The sequence below is a fragment of the Oryzias latipes genome, chromosome 7 (genome assembly GCF_053564925.1).
Source record: "Oryzias latipes strain Hd-rR chromosome 7, Olatipes_Hd-rR_3.1".
In the NCBI taxonomy this organism is placed as follows: domain Eukaryota; kingdom Metazoa; phylum Chordata; class Actinopteri; order Beloniformes; family Adrianichthyidae; genus Oryzias; species Oryzias latipes.
The window spans coordinates 32410001-32426474 of NC_136243.1; the positions used below are offsets into that span (position 1 = coordinate 32410001).

Sequence of the window (16474 nt, forward strand, 5' to 3'; positions counted from 1 at the left end):
TAACCCAGTTTAATTACTTTCTGTCCCATATTAGTACGAGGAGGAAAAACTAAAAACAAGAATAATAATGTCTCAATCCAAATAGTAAAAAATTGCATAAAGTTCAGAAGGAGAACTATCATGTTTGTTTTGGGCGGAGTTTCTTCTTTTGTTCTGCCTACAGTGCCCTCTCGCTGTTTTTAACGGGAAACAATCATTACAGTGCAACCAGTTGTTACTGGGTAAATAATGAGTATATGAGTCTATTTATGTGTAAAATAGATCATGTATAATCATTCCTCAGTCTAAGTCACACCCCTAGACAAACTTTGAAAGAATCTGCGACTTATAAGAAAAATACAGTACTCATGCTTTACTGTTTTTGCGCCTGTTCTGCTTGTTCAGACTGGAGGGAGATGGTTCTGGAAGAAGATGGCTGTAAGGGAGAAGTGGCTGTTTACTCTGAAGTAGGAAGGATGCTCGTCTCCAGCGAAGGCTGGACGGAGACAGAGGGGAATCAACTTTGTACGGATCTCCAGTGCGGTCCATTGAAGACTAAAAGAGAAGTTTCAGGTGCCGATTCTTTCTGGAACAAAACCTTTAAATGTCCAAATGATGGAAAGGCTGAAAGTATCTGGGACTGTGAGACAGAAACTCCTCCTTCACTGCAGAGGAAGAAACTCTTCATTGAATGTCAAGGTGGGTTTTACTTCTGAAGAACTTGTCAGTGTTGTGAAAGGTGAGTGTGTACCTGACCACATCCCTGTTTGATGGGATAATCTCTGTTCAGATCGGTCAAAGGTCAGCTTGTCAGGATACTGTTCTGGACAAGTCAGGATCAACTCTTCTCCAGTGTGCAACAAAAACTGGGACATCGACTATTCAAACAGGGTCTGTCAAGAACTGAACTGTGGCAATGCCTTTGACCATTCTGATTTGCCTGGTGCAAAATCTAGGCTTTACGTCAGCTGTGACCAACACCACCACGTTCTTGGTCAGTGCCACAGGGATGAGGGAAAATGCCAAAGCTCAGTGTCCGTCTCCTGTTACAGTAAGTTTCTTAAAATGCAATACTGATGAGATCAACTCCTTTTGATTGTATTTTCTCATTTTTAAATGATTTTTTTTCCTTTGTTTTCACAGAAAATATTACGTTTCAGACGACTGAGAAATGTGGAGGTCAGGTTCAAGTCAATTATGGTAGAAACTGGAAAAATGTTTGTGTTGACAAAGACACATTGAAAAACAGCAAGCTACTGAATAGTCTGTGTAAAGAGATGAACTGTGAATATAACACAAACGCAAGACTTGAAAAGGTACGATTTTTAAGTTCTTTCAACTTTTCCCTTCGGGGTCGCCACAGCGAATCGGCTTCCTCCATCCATCCCTGTCTTCAGAATCTTTTAGTTTATCACCAGCTACCTTCGTGTCATAAATGAACTAAAAAAAGGGATAAAAGCTTCAGAATATTTAACTAAGTAAAAGGGTAAGACAAAACTGTTGATGGGAGTAGGAGATCCTTTTTGAGATCTGTGAGCGCTTTCAGGCTTGAATGACATTCATAACTGAAGACAAAAGACAATCAGCTCCTCATATATAACCAGCTGAACACTAAGACAGGTGGTTACATCCTAAAACTGATAGACCAAAGGGTCTATCTAAGGCTAAACTGTAAGAGTAAACCAGTTTAGGAAATGTGATTGCATAAAAGATTTGAAATGGTAGAGATGTTAAAGTAGATATAGATAATTACCTTTAGTGATATCTTTGCTACGGATAATTGTCTAATATGTTTTAAAAATCAATTCATACACAGGTCTTAAAATGTGACATGAACCATATTATCTTTCTATACACATCCAGAAGTTTTACTTCAAAAAATTGATCATGTTGGCAGTAAAACCATCATCGGCAGTCCAACCCAATTACTGGGCCAGAGAAATGTTTCATAAGAAGTGTATAAAAAACAAATAAACTATGAATTGGGTGGAAAAACCCCACTGTAGATAAAAATAATAATAGAAGCTCAAAGTTCTTACAATGTGTCCATTATTTACTCACTCCTCATTCATACCTGGTGATGTTACACTGGGGCAGACTGACAGAGGCGTGGCTGCCAGTACGTGCCTACGGCCCCTCTGACCATCACCGGGACATTCATACGCATTCACACACCATTGGAGCCACACTGGAGGCAGGGAGGGGGAGGTGTCTTGCCCAAGGGCACAACGACAGTTGACTAGGGGGAGCGGGGATCAAACCCGATCATTAAACGACCTGCTCAATCGCCTGAGCCACTGCCGCCATTAAGTCAGTATCCCTCCAAAAAAAAGTAACCCAAAGTTCAAACCAAACATTTATAACCCAAGGTGTTGGTTAAAAGAAATAACCCAATTCTTTTAAATTCTATTGAATGAAAAAAAAACTTGTGAATTGCATTACATTAAAACCCAAAGATATTTGATTTTTTTTATCTGAGTAGATATAAAATTTCCACATACGTTTGTAAATCGCAATAATTTTGAGTTAAAAAATTATAGCTTTTTATACAGCATTTCAAGATGTAAATTTACATAACACTTTTCATCGATCTGTCCTCTGAACCTGCTGAATCCCTTTTGGGGTCATGGGGTTTCTGGAATCAACCCAACTACTGTTGGGCCAAGGCAGGGTTCAGCCTGAACGGGTCGCTAGTTCGTTGCAGGACCACATACTTTATGTGTTTCCATTGACTATGAAATTGCGCAAATTGGGTTTGCGATAGTAAATGTGCCTAATGGAAACACGACAATAACGGGGGAAAAAAATCTACATTTACGGAAAAAACATGTTTGCGCTTGAAGCTGGTGGTTTTTGAGGCGTATCAAAATCGGCGTACTTTGCAAAACCGCAAAGAAACACAAATCGAATGAGTCAGATGGTGATGCCAAAGTGCTTCTTGATTGGAATTGGCTGCCTTGGGCGCCGCACAGTGCGCACCACAAGAGAGTCCACAGCATCACACAGCATCAAATGTTGAGTGTGTCATGTGGAATAGTCTGATCCACAGCTCCTCTGTAAAACAGCCATTTCCCAAAACGACTTAATACGTAGCCCCTCCCACGTGTAAGGAGCTCGCTGCTCCATGACTTGAATAACATACCAATGTCTCCTTTAATAGATGATGATGAGCGCTAATGTCATGGCAATTTTTTTTATTTGTTATTTATTAGAACAGATCTTTATTTACATTTCAGAATGACCAATTTTTGTCCATGATGCATCCTTTAATTTTCATCAAACGTTTGGGTGTTTTCAAAGTAAAATTCTGCTTTTTTGTTTTTAAAAGATCAATGAAGGAATATATTTGGAGTGCCCAACAGATTATAAGGATATAAAGTACTGTGTGAAAGCACAGCCCTGTGGAGGACAGACACATGGACTCATCATCAAGTGTGCAGGTAAACCACAAAAGCAGAACCTGTTTGGATTTGTGATACTCCATCATTCTTTCAATGTAACTTTGCTGTATTTATTTTCAGGTTTTGAAAACACAGAACCAGAGGTGGAAAAATCCAATATCACAGTGCCTCTTATTGTGGGTATTGGGACGTCTCTGCTCGTGTTGATACTGATCCCTGTCCTTGTTCGCTTCTGGATGGTTTGGAGAGCTCGGAAAAAGGTGTTGAGTGAGTACATTTACTGCACATGTTCATCCGTCACTTTCAAGGCCATTTAACCCTTGTGCTATCTTAGATGACCCCACCCTCACATTGATATGTTCTCCCTACCATGACAAAGGTGGAAAAAGGTGGAAAGATTTCATGTAATCCATGGACACCAGTGAAGATCACAAATCATTGAAGAAAAAAGGTTCAGAGCACTGTCTAGTGGATCTAGATGACTCAACTACCAATGTTAAAGTGCCTAGGATAGCACAAGGGTTACTATTGTCAGGTTTGATTTGTTCATTTACATTAAAAATGGGAGGGAAAATATCCGTTGGTGGATAAACGTTATTAAGTTAAACGGTTGTCTTTTATATCAAACGTTTTCAATTCTGTCCTGAATGTAGAGTTTGATCATTTTGAAGTCACACCTGGGGCTTGCTTCTTCTGCTATAATATTACGTAATTCACACACAGAAAAAGACAATTGTGAAAGCTGTTTAACAGTAGAGTTTAGTTCCCCATCATCATCACAGCATTTTTCCCTTGATAAATTAATAGAATGGCAGTTGAAAGTCAATTATTGGTTGAATGCTATAAAGCATTTTCGGTTTCTCTTACTTTATCATAGTATCTTTTGCCATTTCTTTTGGCCCTTAACTCCTTCTACAATTTTTCAGCTATTTTAACCATTCAACTATTCAAATGTTCAGCTCTTTCAGCTTTTTCCAGCTATGACGTTTGGTCTTTCAAATCCTTAAACTTTTCTAGATATTCCAGGATTTCCAGGATTTTTAGCTCCACTGAAATACATGGGGAGTCCTTGGTGCAGAAACTTGCTGGTTCGAGACCCGGTTCTGGCTTTTTTTTTACAAACATGTATTTTTCTTACTGTGCTGTTTTCACTTTATTTTTATGGTCAACTTTAATCGTTCAATTTTTTTCTTTTTGCCAATTATTACTCTTTTAAGTCTCATTTTCAGTCTTCTAGTTTACTATTACCACTTACGTTCCACAAAGTTCCCCACTAATCGGTCATGGATGGTTGTGTGAATCCCTTTTCAGCTAAAATGCTGCCGGACAGAGAAGCAGATCAGGACAGTGAATCCTACGATGAGATTGGCCAACCAGAAGAAAAGGCCTTTAAATGTGAAAGTGAGTCTCATGTCAATCATTATTGTAACTGACACTGTACAATTTTAGGGATAAAACTGAGTTCTTGCTGAACACATCGTATCATGCATGTTCTCACTGTGTGGTTTCTTGTTTCATTTGTTCTGCAGAGTTGGTGATATTTTGTGTTGTTTTCAGGCGTCTTTGCAGAAGCTGCAGTCATAAAGGAGAGGGACGTACAGAGCTCTTCCTCTCTGGAGTACGATGATGTGGATAAAGCGCCTGAGGCTCAGCCGTTGACCCCCCAGGGCTCAAAAGGAAACCAAAAAGTCGCAGACCAAAGTGATGGAAAGTTTTGAACAATTCTTTTTTATTTACTAATTTTGCATTTTGCAACAAAAAGACCAGCAGAATTTTAGAAGTTTTTTTTATTTTTTAACAGATGGAGAAATGTGTGAAGTGGATGACCTGCACCCTACTGAAGATGGCCCTGCTAACATGCAGACCACAGTCGAGGTCCACAATGAGCCCAAAGCCACAGCTGAAAACAGCACTGGCCCACCTGAGGATGAAGATTACCTTGTTCCTGATCAGGATGGGTGAGACACCAAATGACTTGAACAAAATGGGGTTTCACTATAGTCAGATGATATTATTAATGCCACTAACTCCTGTGGTGTGGAGACCAAAAGACTTTGTTCAAGTCTCTTTGACAGCTGTGCCAGAGCCGCTTTAGTCAATTTGTGTTTCTGTTTGTTACAGTGTACAAAAACCTGCACTTAGGTGGAATATTATAAACTGATTAAAACATGTTTCATTTGATGACTTTAAAAAAAATATTTTGTTTTGATTTTTGTTATGTTTTTACCCTGCAAAAGTTAGGAACTTCATAATACATATGTTTCAATACTAAGAGTTATTGTTAGTAGGAACCATTTGAAACTGTTAAAGACTCACTCCATTGAGGATTTTTGGTGTTTTTAACAAGTTCTTTTACCATTCCTTTAATTACGGACGACATATATAAAGAAAATTAAGAATAGCAATTTTAGGTATTTGGCCAAATCCAAATTCTTCCCCTACCTCTACATTTAGCCCTCCAAACAGAGGGCTATGGAAAAATAAAAATCTTCTAATCCGGACATTTCTCCCACTCAATGACATCGTCAATAGTCGGCGGTTCAGAAAATACAAAACAACATCAAAAAGTCATGACTTACATTTACACGTAAAGTTTTGATTTGATTTGAAATGGTTTATTTCAAGCAATTAAGCAGAAATAATACACAACAGCAATATAAACATCAGTTATACATTCATACAGTAACTAATCAAACTTAGGATAATTAGACATATTAATAAATATTGCTTGAAAGGGAGTTCTGTGCTTCGGAGCACATGCATGAAGAAATGAAAGCAGGACACAGTTCACCCTTGTGGCGGAGGGATACTGAGCCTTCTGCTGCTTAGGTTTCCCCTTCAAAAGACTATTTCGGAAAACCCTACCCCTCCAATCATTGCCAAATTAGATTGGTAGGGGACAAGCCAAAGGGGTAGGGGAAGAATTCGGGTTCAGCCTTTCATTTGTCAAATCGTGGTGAATCAGGAGCAAATTCATAGATCCTTGTATGTCCCTTTTTTCCATCATCCTCGCTAACATTTGGGTTTAATGTACAGCTGGATAGGTACAATATTGCTCATAGAAAAAAGTATACAACAGCATGATGGGAAATGAGCACAGGCCTACTCCACGGCATGTCCTAGAAACCCAGACAGGTTTTTGATTTTGCATAAAATACTGCATAATCATAATTAAAAGACCACTAGGAACGCTTTGAAAATAGATCAAAAGAATAAAGTACGTATTTCCTAAATAAAAGAGAAGAGTTGTTGATTAAACTCGCAGCACTTCACTGTAGAGAAGTGCTAACGAAATCAATGTAAATCCGCTGATTCTGGCGCGAAGAACAGCGATGTTGCAAAGCCAACATGAAAAGCTGCTTTTCCCAACATCATAACCACCTGATTCAGGGCAATCTCGTAAACCTTTGAGGATTTACAGCATATCAAAGAGTGTGTGTTATTGGCTTTGTGCTGCAATGAAACACCTACACATTGTGTGAACTGTACTTTACAAACCTAAAGTGTTGCACAAGTGCAAACGCGATGCGAAAAGCCGCTTTTCTCCCCGAATTCCGAGGGTTTCTCGGAATATCAAAGAGCGTGCCTTTTTTAGCTGTCGCCGGTGACAGCTCCGGGGTTAAAGGGTAAATGAAGTCGGGGACAGGAGAGCTGAAAAAAAAGTGTTTGATTTGTTACCAGCAAAATAAAATAAAATCAAGGCATTTGTATAGTGAGCTACTTAGTCGACTCAATTGACTCCCCACCTTTTGAGCATGACCCATCACCATTTCTCATTTGTAAAATGTTATGTTAAAGTTTTTACTGTTTTGTTATAGGCACTTAGTCTCTGAAGATATATGTATTCTTTTTATAATTGAAGCTCTGTTTTAAAGCTGTGTGTGGGGTTAACAAGGGTGAAGACAAAGGGGTGGTTGGCTTTCATTTACATTTTTGTGGCTACCTTTTGTTTTTCTTTTTAAATGTAAATCACTTTAAACTGTTCAAAGCAAGTTTTTTTAATTCAAATAAAGTTTGATTTGATCTGAATAAATAATTGGAAAATGTTGTACAAAATGAGAAACACCGTAGATGGTTAAAGCTACGTGTATGTATATATATATAAATCCAAAACTTTGATGTTATTTTCTTAAAGCAATGTCTGAGGACCGTCTGCTTGATTAATTTGGAAGTGGCTCAGATGTTGAGTATCAAACTGTATGTTATAAATGTCACTTATAGTTTGATACACAGCACAATGAGCCATTTTCTACAAGGCCCCATATTTTCAGTTGCTTATAGTTTTAACTGAACAAATATAGCATTGATATTTACCCTGTTTCAGACTATATATCTTAATATAGAAAACCCTTTAAACTCCTTAATGAAGACATTGACACTTGCCCTTCTGCCAGATCTTTTGCTTTATGTCACCATGAACTGAGGCATCCAAAGACCGACTGACCGACCAGCGAGAGCCTCTCATGTTTAGCACAGAGTTGACTTCTGAGATCACAGAGCCGATGATACACTCAGCGGGACTAATTTGTCGCCGATGGCCCTGGTGTGATATGTAAACATCAGAGCCCCACTCCCAGAAGGTTTCCTGATGGAGGATTAACTGCTGCGAGGTTGGAACACAAATAGACAGAGCTAAGACACCCTGATGTGGAAGTTTTCTGTCAATCTCAGGTGTCATCAAAAGAGGATGAAATAGAGTCCAAAGGAACTTGGGGGGGGCTTTAGCACGCCAATGTTGACCTAAATGTTTAGGATAGACCAGGAGAACCCTGACATTTACTCTCAATGGTTTAAACAGACACTGAAACTCTGTTAAGACCAACTTTTCTGTGTTTTATTTGTATATATGAACTCTTCTTCAACCAAAACTGATGGAAAATATGTCAAAATTCTATCTAAAGAATGAAAACATTTATAACAAAAACAGCCATAAGCTACTGTTACTTTTGCTAGTTCAGTGATGTGACTTTAATACAGCGTTGTTAAACATATTCAAGTGGAATGTACCTTTTTTTTTTACCATGAGGTGCACCGAATTTTTTTTTTTTTTTAATAAACCCTTTCTATGGTTTCTACGGTTTAATATGTTGCTACGTATATATGAGGTCTGGTTGCTCTGTACCACTTGATGGATTGTTGGAGCATTATGGGCAATGTAGTTAGGAGCCTGGTGCGGTGATGCATACTGTGCTTCAACATATTGAGCTGAAAAAGTGAATGTTTGTTTTGTATTTTGTGTGTTAAAACCAATCAATGCTGAGAGTTATAGTCAATAAAGTTTGATTGATCAGTTGTGTTGTAAAGGCCGATCATTGCAAATAAAAGAGCCAAACACGAAGAACAACCATTGACTGTATAAGAGAACTGGACTGAGCCAGTGTCGGTGTCACCCATAAAAAAGTAGTTTCCTGCTCCAGCTAAGTCAATTCAGTCAGCATTTTTCCGCAATAAGGACGCCGTTATTTGGAGGTCGACAGTAAGCATTGATTGGTCCAAGTTGGTTTTAGTCAGTGTTTCTAGGGCAACCACTGTCACCAATCGGGAGCTTGTTGGAAGGTCACACCCATTCCATTGAAAGCGGTCTCAGGAAAATCTGTCCATCGAGGTGGGGTCCAGTGGGCTCCACATATTTTAATTGGTCGGTTTATAATGTGATAAAGAAAAAATACCATGAAAAATATAGGATTATCAAGCAAGAATGTTTTTTTCTGACCAATAGAATAACTGAGTATTTGCTGTTTATTTCTCTATAGAAGTCTCTGGCTTCTTGGACCCGGCGGGCACTTACTATTTGGAGCGCAAGGAGGGAGGGGTCACTCAGTCCAGTTCTCTTATACAGTCAATGAGAACAACACAGTTCACTAAGAAAACGTCCCATCAATCGCCTGCCTCTTGACCACGCTAGGCTCTCTGGGTTCTGGGCAGCACAAAATGGTATAATCCAGGGCAGCCATTGTTTATAAAAAAATACTTTTTGTTTCCTTTTATTGATTATGTGCATGAGAATCCAGCATGCATTATGGCCCCAAAAATAAAATATGGTAATAGTTATTTTGGCAAATTTATGAATAAAGCATCTACCTGTAGAAAGGAAGGAACCCTATTTATCTCAATTGATCATTTACCACTTCCACTTTCGGCTTCTCCCATCAGGGGTCGCCACAGCGAACAAGTCGCATGGTAAATTTGGCAATGTTTTACGCCGGATGCCCTTCCTGACGCAACCTTCTCAAACTGGGCTTGGAACCGGCACAGAGGTAGAGAAAGGAACAGGGAGCAGCCCGGAGTCGAACCCTGGTTTCACGGACGGAAGTCGCCGCAAACCAGCACGAGCTAAACCAGCTCCAGATATATCTCAATTGATCATAATGTTGTTTAATGTGACTGCATTTTTTACATTAGGCATTAATATAACTTAGTGAAGCCATTTATGAAACATGAATATTTTTGAAAATCTATCTTTAATATATTTTATACTTATAATAAAAACTTTACATAATAAAAAAACCAACATTTTTACCATGAAAGAGATGAAAAATCTATCACCTATAAAGAAAACAAAAATGTGTCAGTATGATTTCTTCATTATTCTACCCATCTGGTTTAAGTTTAAGTGTAAACTTACACTTATTCTTATTCAAGTACGCAGGAAAATGTATTAGAACTAATATAGGGACGGGAAATAATTTTAAAACGTACTTTGTAGCAAGCTAAAAGATCCCTTTTGGAACAGAATAACTCCAGTCTGCAGTTCGACTTTCTGGGTCAAACATATTTGAATTAAATAAAAAGGAGAACTTTTTAAAAATTTGATTAATGTTAAAAAAAATAGTTTTTGTGCAAAAGTTGATTTTTACCTACTACTTTTAACAACAGCAGTAGAATAGATAAAGAAATGAATGGAAGCTTTATTAATCCCCAAAGAAAGTCTAAAGTGACCTTTTAAACTTTTAAACGAAGCAAAGATTAAAACAAATAAATGATATTGTTAAAAAAATATTAGTTATAATATAAATCCATCAAATATTTTTTAATCATAAATCGCATACAACAAAACCATAAAAACATGCAATATTTACAAAACAAAATACTAGGAGATAATTAAAAAAAACATTTAACTACATTAGTAGAAATTATATATATATATATATATATATATATATATATATATATATATATATATATATATATATATATATATATATATATATATATATATATATATATACATATATATATCGTTTCTATTTTTAACTTTCTGTTGATGTTTGTGTCAATGGCAGCTAATGAGTCAACAGTGGCTTTTAGGGATTTACGTGGGCTGTTGGAATGAAGGGTCACTTGAAGGATGACTCTGGTTAGCGTGTTGCCTCACACATGTATGTAAAGCATGAGAAGAACAAATGGTTTTCGGATCTCGGCCAAATCTGCTCGAGGCTCTCACTTTCGTGACACATCACACCCTGACAGCACCTGCGGCACGCCGCGCCAACGCACCGCAGCAGCAGGGCGTCCATCAGCGCAGAGCCAGCTGCAGCAAAGTGTTAAGAGATTAATGGACAGAAAGCTGCCGGACAAGGTCAGAGCAGGGGTGGGATGGAGGAATTCTGAATAGACCCAAACAGAAAGCATGATATGAATGGAAAGAGATGTTTAGAGTTAAACACGTTTAACTTTTTTATTGTCATTAGTATTTTGGTATTCAAGCAAACTAACCAGACGACACAACGCTGTAAAACTATAGAATAAGAATGAAATTATGAGACCTTTTTATTATGATTTCCGAATAAAAAAAAATTCAAAAAGCTCAGAAAAAGCTAACTTAAATCAATAAGTACTAAAAAACCAATTTTAAGCGTACATTTTCTAATATGAACTTTTTAAATCAGCATGACAGCCATTTACATGAAGCTTTAAGTTGACAATCCAGAACCAACACTTTTACTTAGAACACATGATAAAATCTTCACAAACTATGAGCTCATTTCAGACATTTACTACTTAGCTGTGAAGGGGATGGAGACACGCGACAAAAGGCAAAGAATAAAATGTAAAAGCTTTCCCTTTAATACCCCTGCAGAAATGTTGCTAAATTTTCTTCATCCAGTCCATCTCCACATATCCTCTCACCTCTCCCACACTGCACCTGTTGTTTGCATCCAGAGCCAGGAGCTTCCCAAACATCTCCATGGCCTCTGGGGTGAACTTCTTCCACAGAGGAGGGATGTCCTGCTCAGCGTAGGACCTCTGCTCCATTCTCCACCAGTCTGCAAACTCTTGGTAGAAATCATCAGAGTCCATGCAGCGATCCCAGGGGAAGTAACCTGTAAGGATACAAAAAATGACCACACCAAAGGCCCAAGTGTCCAGGCTGGGCTCCACACTCAGAGGAGGAGCAGTCGCTTCCTTCTGCCCGTCCAGCAGAGCCATGCCGCAAAGTTCTGGAGCCATGTAGGGGAGGGTTCCCGTGATGAAGCGGATCATGGTGCCTCTTTTCTGGGCAAGCCCAAAGTCTGCCAGCTTGACCTGCTGGCAGTGACTGTCCAGCAGGAGGATGTTTTCAGGCTTGATGTCGCGGTGGACCAGCCCATGACTATGGATGAACTCCAGAGCGCTGGCGACCTGCAGAGCGCAGCGTTTTACAGAGGGTTCTGGAATACCCACCTGAAAGAAAAACACAATGCTTTCCCATTGACTTGCTTTAAGGTTTTGGTGACAAGAAATTGTGTCAGCTTCAAAACACTCAAGTCTGTTGTTTCAATTGATGTCAATTGATGACACGCTACGCTGTTTTTCATTCTTCAATTTGTCATTGAAACTAAATATTTTGGTTAATTTCACAGTTTCTGGTGTTCATGGTATATTACAGATATTGTGTAATTTTAACATTGGTATGGTTTGGTTTAGACGTGGGTGAAGGCGGGGGACATCATGGACAGGTCGACAGTCTGTAGCAGATGTTTATGATTTCATTTACTATTTGACGCAATTTGACAAAATAATGATCCATTTATTTTGTAGATTGTAGATTTATAGATTTACATACGCATTTATGTTTCAAAAAAAAATTTTTTTTCACTGAACTTCTTTAATAGACTTAAAAAAGAAGTTTTTACACCCAAACACTGACTGAACGCAGCTTTTAGCCTTAAAAATAAAACTTTTTTTTTTTTTAAAGTTGGTTTTATGGTCTTGATTTATTAATATTTCGTCTTCTATGTTAAGGTAAATATAAATGTATGTCATGCTATTCTTCAGCCTTTCAGAGAAAAAAACTTCCAACACTCTTTTTTAAACAACCCATAACTACAAACGTCTTGGATATCAGAATCTGAATAATTTGTCATAATCATTGTTGGTGAGTGTGACTTTCACCAACTAGACTTCGTTGTGGTGATTGGTGCTAGAATAAGGCAGAAAAAAATAATTGAACATGACAAGAGCGAATATTCACACAACATGAATAAAAATGCATCAAACCAAATATGATTGGTTTAATTATTTAAATGTCAAGGTTTTTGTTTATTTGGGATTATGGCATATGTTGGCATACATGCAGTGTAACACTCCAACCTTTGGTTGGATGACGGCAAACAGGTCCCTCCCAATGACGAGCTCTTGAGCAAAGCAGTAGTGCTCCTTAGACTGGAAGGCAATCCCGAAAAGGCCGACGATACAGGGGTGGCAGGACAGGTGCAAAGAGATGCAGTACTCCCTCAGAAAGCCCTGCAGCTTAGTCGAGGCTTTTGGCATCACTTTCAAGGCCATGGGCGTCCCTGCAGATCATGAACACGGCTACTGTTATCACACTCCGCACGCATGCCGCTTGTCTTATGGAAGTGGGAAATGACTGGTGCTTGTAATTACTGCTGCTGGACTGGAGGAACTTGAGCCTTCTGTCATCTCAGACACACAGAAATCTGCGTTTCACCTATAGATTCTGCTGGATCTGCCGGTCGCACTTCCACTCCAGGTTTGCCCACATTGAACACTGTATTGTTCGGCTTCGGCTCGACTTTTTTGGGGGTCAAATCTAGCTCCTGCCCAGTCAGAGGAACTGGGTTTTTTTCGTCACCATCACAGAGACTCTGTTTTTATCTCTTTAAACTGAATGTTGTTTTTTTCTCATCTTTATCGACCAAAAAATCACTTGTGTTCTCAAAAAAGTGTTACCTTTATGTTTTAGGTAATTTAATGAAAGCCAACAGAGGTGTGGAGTTGACTTCAATTTGTATTCAATTTCAAAAGCAGAGGCTCATGTTGTGACTTACAACTTGTACTTAAAACACTTATGACTTTCATTTGATTTTAGGAATAGGATTTGTTAAAAATGATTTTTTTACCATTTTTTATCTGCAGACTGTCATCAATAGTGTCCATTAACAGTTTCTTTATAGCATTAACCCTTGTGCTATCTTAGATGACCCCACCCTTGCATTGACGTGTTCTCCCTACCATGACAAAGGTGGATAAAGGTGGAAAGATTTCATGTAATCCATGGACACCAGTGAAGATCACAAATCATTGAAGAAAAAAGGTTCAGAGCACTGTCTAGTGGGTCTAGATGACCCAACTCCCAACGTTAAAGTGCCTAGGATAGCACAAGGGTTAACAGGTAGACTGACGTGGACTCTTCAGCTGAAATATTTGGATTGGGTAAACTAGAGGGATTGTAACTTCAAAATGATTCACCATTTCGCTTTAGTTCCACAAAAATGACACGAGTGAAGTCACACCTTTGAAGCGATGAGTGACCAGCAGCACTTTGCCATATTTTCCTCGTCCGATCTCCTTGATAACGTTGAAGCGTTCCTGGATCTCCAGATGGTTGATGCTCTGAGCCGTCAGCTCCATCAGCTCGTCGATCAGGTTGCCGTCAGGGAGGCCCAGCTCAATCATCGCTCTTTAAACACAGGCAACACTTTTTTCAATTCCCACTAAAGTTAATTTTTCTCTCATATTTTTACACTATACTATAACACTATAATATTTTTTTTTCTCTACCAGTCTATTTAGATTAAACTATTATCTTGTATTGTTAGTTGTATGATGTTGGTCATGATCACTTTTTAGCTTTTAAATATCTAAATGTTATATAAAGAATTCTAGAAATGAGCGCTTACAATGGACAAATTGTAAAAAAAAAAAAAAGACGTAGATATATCTAATCCATTATTATTATTATAAACATGACACAACATTTTGTATCAAAATTCATACCTTTCATCAGTTGGAGGCATATTGTCATAAAGACAGTAAGAGGCTTGGATTTAACTAACCAAAGTAAACTATTTATATTGTATGACTAGTATTAGTCTATAATATTCATACATTATCAGCACATTTACTTTATTTGGTGGTTGCGATTTAGTTTATATTAAGTAAATAATGAGTTTATACACAAAGAAATAAAATAATATATATGTTGACTATTTTCTATTGATTCAGTTTATTAATTATATGATGCTAAAAACAGCCATCTAATAATATTAATCAATATCATAAGATAGATAGATAGATAGATAGATAGATAGATAGATAGATAGATAGATAGATAGATAGATAGATAGATAGATAGATAGATAGATAGATAGATAGATAGATAGATAGATAGATAGATAGATAGATAGATAGATAGATAGATAGATAGATAGATTGATCGATGAATTCTTACGTTTTTGTCTCGACTCTTCCCAGCAGGCGTTCTTTCACATCAGCAGCATGCTGAGTCTCAAAAGCTCACGCAGGTCCAAATGCAGGCGTTCCGTGCACTGCCGCCGCCGCCGCTGCTGCAGGGTTGGAGCTAAAAGTTTCTCATCACACTGAGCTGCCCTTTACTCCTGTAGCATGGTGGGGGGGGAGGGACTGCCCTCCTAAACAGCTGATTATGAACCGTCTCTGCCAAGAGGAGGAGGACACTGTGTGGGTGTTTATGCTCTGCCGTTACCTTCATTGTTGACATTATTTTAAACTTTACACAGAAATGAACATAGTTCAGTGTAATCAGATCCACACATGTTATGTCACATTAAATGTTATTGAAGTGTTGCACAAGAAAACAATTTTATCGTTTGTTTGGAAAAAAGTCCAAAGGCTTGAAATAGTTTTTTTTAATGATTATGAATTGTAAAAGTTTGATTAAAAAAACCTTGTGATAGTGGATTGTGTGACTTTGTACGAGAAAAAAGTCATAACTGTTAAGGTACGAGAATAAAAAAGGAAATTTACAATTTTTTTGGTAAATTTACGACTTTAAAGCCTGTAAAATTACGGCTTATAATCTCGAAAATGTTACTTTTTTTTTTGGGTGGCCCTAAAACTCAGTTGAATGTTTTAGAAAAAAAAAATGTATATACATTTTTTTTATTTCAGCTGTTTTGCAATTCAGTGTATAAAGACAGACCTACTTTTGAAACATCCAGCTAGTGGTTACCGGGTGAATTGACTTGACACGTTCCAGTAACCTTTGTGCTATCCTAGGCACTTTAACCCTTGTGCTATCTTAGATCACCCCACCCTTACATTGACGTGTTATTCCTATCATGACAAAGGTGGATAAAGGTGGAAAGATTTCCTGTAATCCATGAAAACCAGTGAGGATCACAAATCATTGAAGAAAAAAAGTTCAAAGCACTGTCTAGTGGGTCTAGATGACCCAACTCCCAATGGTAAAGTGCTTAGGATAGCACAAGGGTTACCATTGGGAGTGGGGTCATCTAGACCCACTAGACAGTGCTCTGAACCTTTTTTCTTCAATGATTTGTGATCTTCACTGGTGTCCATGGATTACATGAAATCCTCTTCACCTTTATCCACCTTTGTCATGGTAGGGAGAACATGTCAATGTAAGGGTGGGGTCATAGGATAGCACAAGGGTTAAAACCACAAATGTTTCAGGTGGTTTGGTCCTTAAATACACAAATCTTTTGGTTAGTCACCTCCCAGTTCAGGAGGGCCAAAGCTGCAGTCACACCTGTGTCCAAGTGTGGGGATTTGTGACCCATTAAGGTTTAATTCACTCAACACTGTCCTGCAGTTATTTTGGGCAGCAGAGCATTAAGATAAACTGATGATCCAAAGAAACAGATACTTTG

At 38.2% G+C, this 16474-nt stretch overlaps 2 protein-coding genes across 2 annotated transcripts in view; one reads left to right on the forward strand and one right to left on the reverse strand.

Annotated features, from left to right (window-relative positions):
* Positions 1–5114, forward strand: part of LOC105354324 (scavenger receptor cysteine-rich type 1 protein M130) — a 14269-nt gene extending 9155 nt beyond the window's left edge. The window contains exons 12-18 of the mRNA XM_023956360.2: positions 385–678; positions 770–1030; positions 1123–1295; positions 3308–3419; positions 3501–3647; positions 4692–4781; positions 4938–5114. Coding sequence (XP_023812128.2) covers positions 385–678; positions 770–1030; positions 1123–1295; positions 3308–3419; positions 3501–3647; positions 4692–4781; positions 4938–5098 — 1238 coding nt within the window. The 3' untranslated portion in view covers positions 5099–5114. The remainder of the gene's footprint in view (positions 1–384; positions 679–769; positions 1031–1122; positions 1296–3307; positions 3420–3500; positions 3648–4691; positions 4782–4937) is intronic.
* Positions 5115–9741: 4627 nt separating this feature from the next.
* LOC101157292 (serine/threonine-protein kinase SBK1) lies at positions 9742–15453 on the reverse strand. The gene is made up of 4 exons (XM_011476765.4): positions 15055–15453; positions 14117–14283; positions 12954–13156; positions 9742–12044 (listed from the first exon to the last, which is right to left on the reverse strand). Exons 2-4 carry the CDS (start codon positions 14277–14279, stop codon positions 11469–11471), a joined length of 942 nt encoding a protein of 313 aa, XP_011475067.1. The 5' UTR covers positions 14280–14283; positions 15055–15453; the 3' UTR covers positions 9742–11468.
* Between the last annotated feature and the right edge of the window lie 1021 nt (positions 15454–16474).

Bases quoted from the DNA above. Each gene is read 5' to 3' on its own strand.
- LOC101157292 (XM_011476765.4), bottom strand. From the start codon at position 14,279: ATGATTGAGCTGGGCCTCCCTGACGGCAACCTGATCGACGAGCTGATG. The intron at 13,157-14,116 runs GTGTGACTTCAC...CATGATCTGCAG, and splicing joins GGTCACTCATCGCTTCAAAG to GGACGCCCATGGCCTTGAAA. The intron at 12,045-12,953 runs GTTGGAGTGTTA...TTTTTCTTTCAG, and splicing joins TTGCCGTCATCCAACCAAAG to GTGGGTATTCCAGAACCCTC.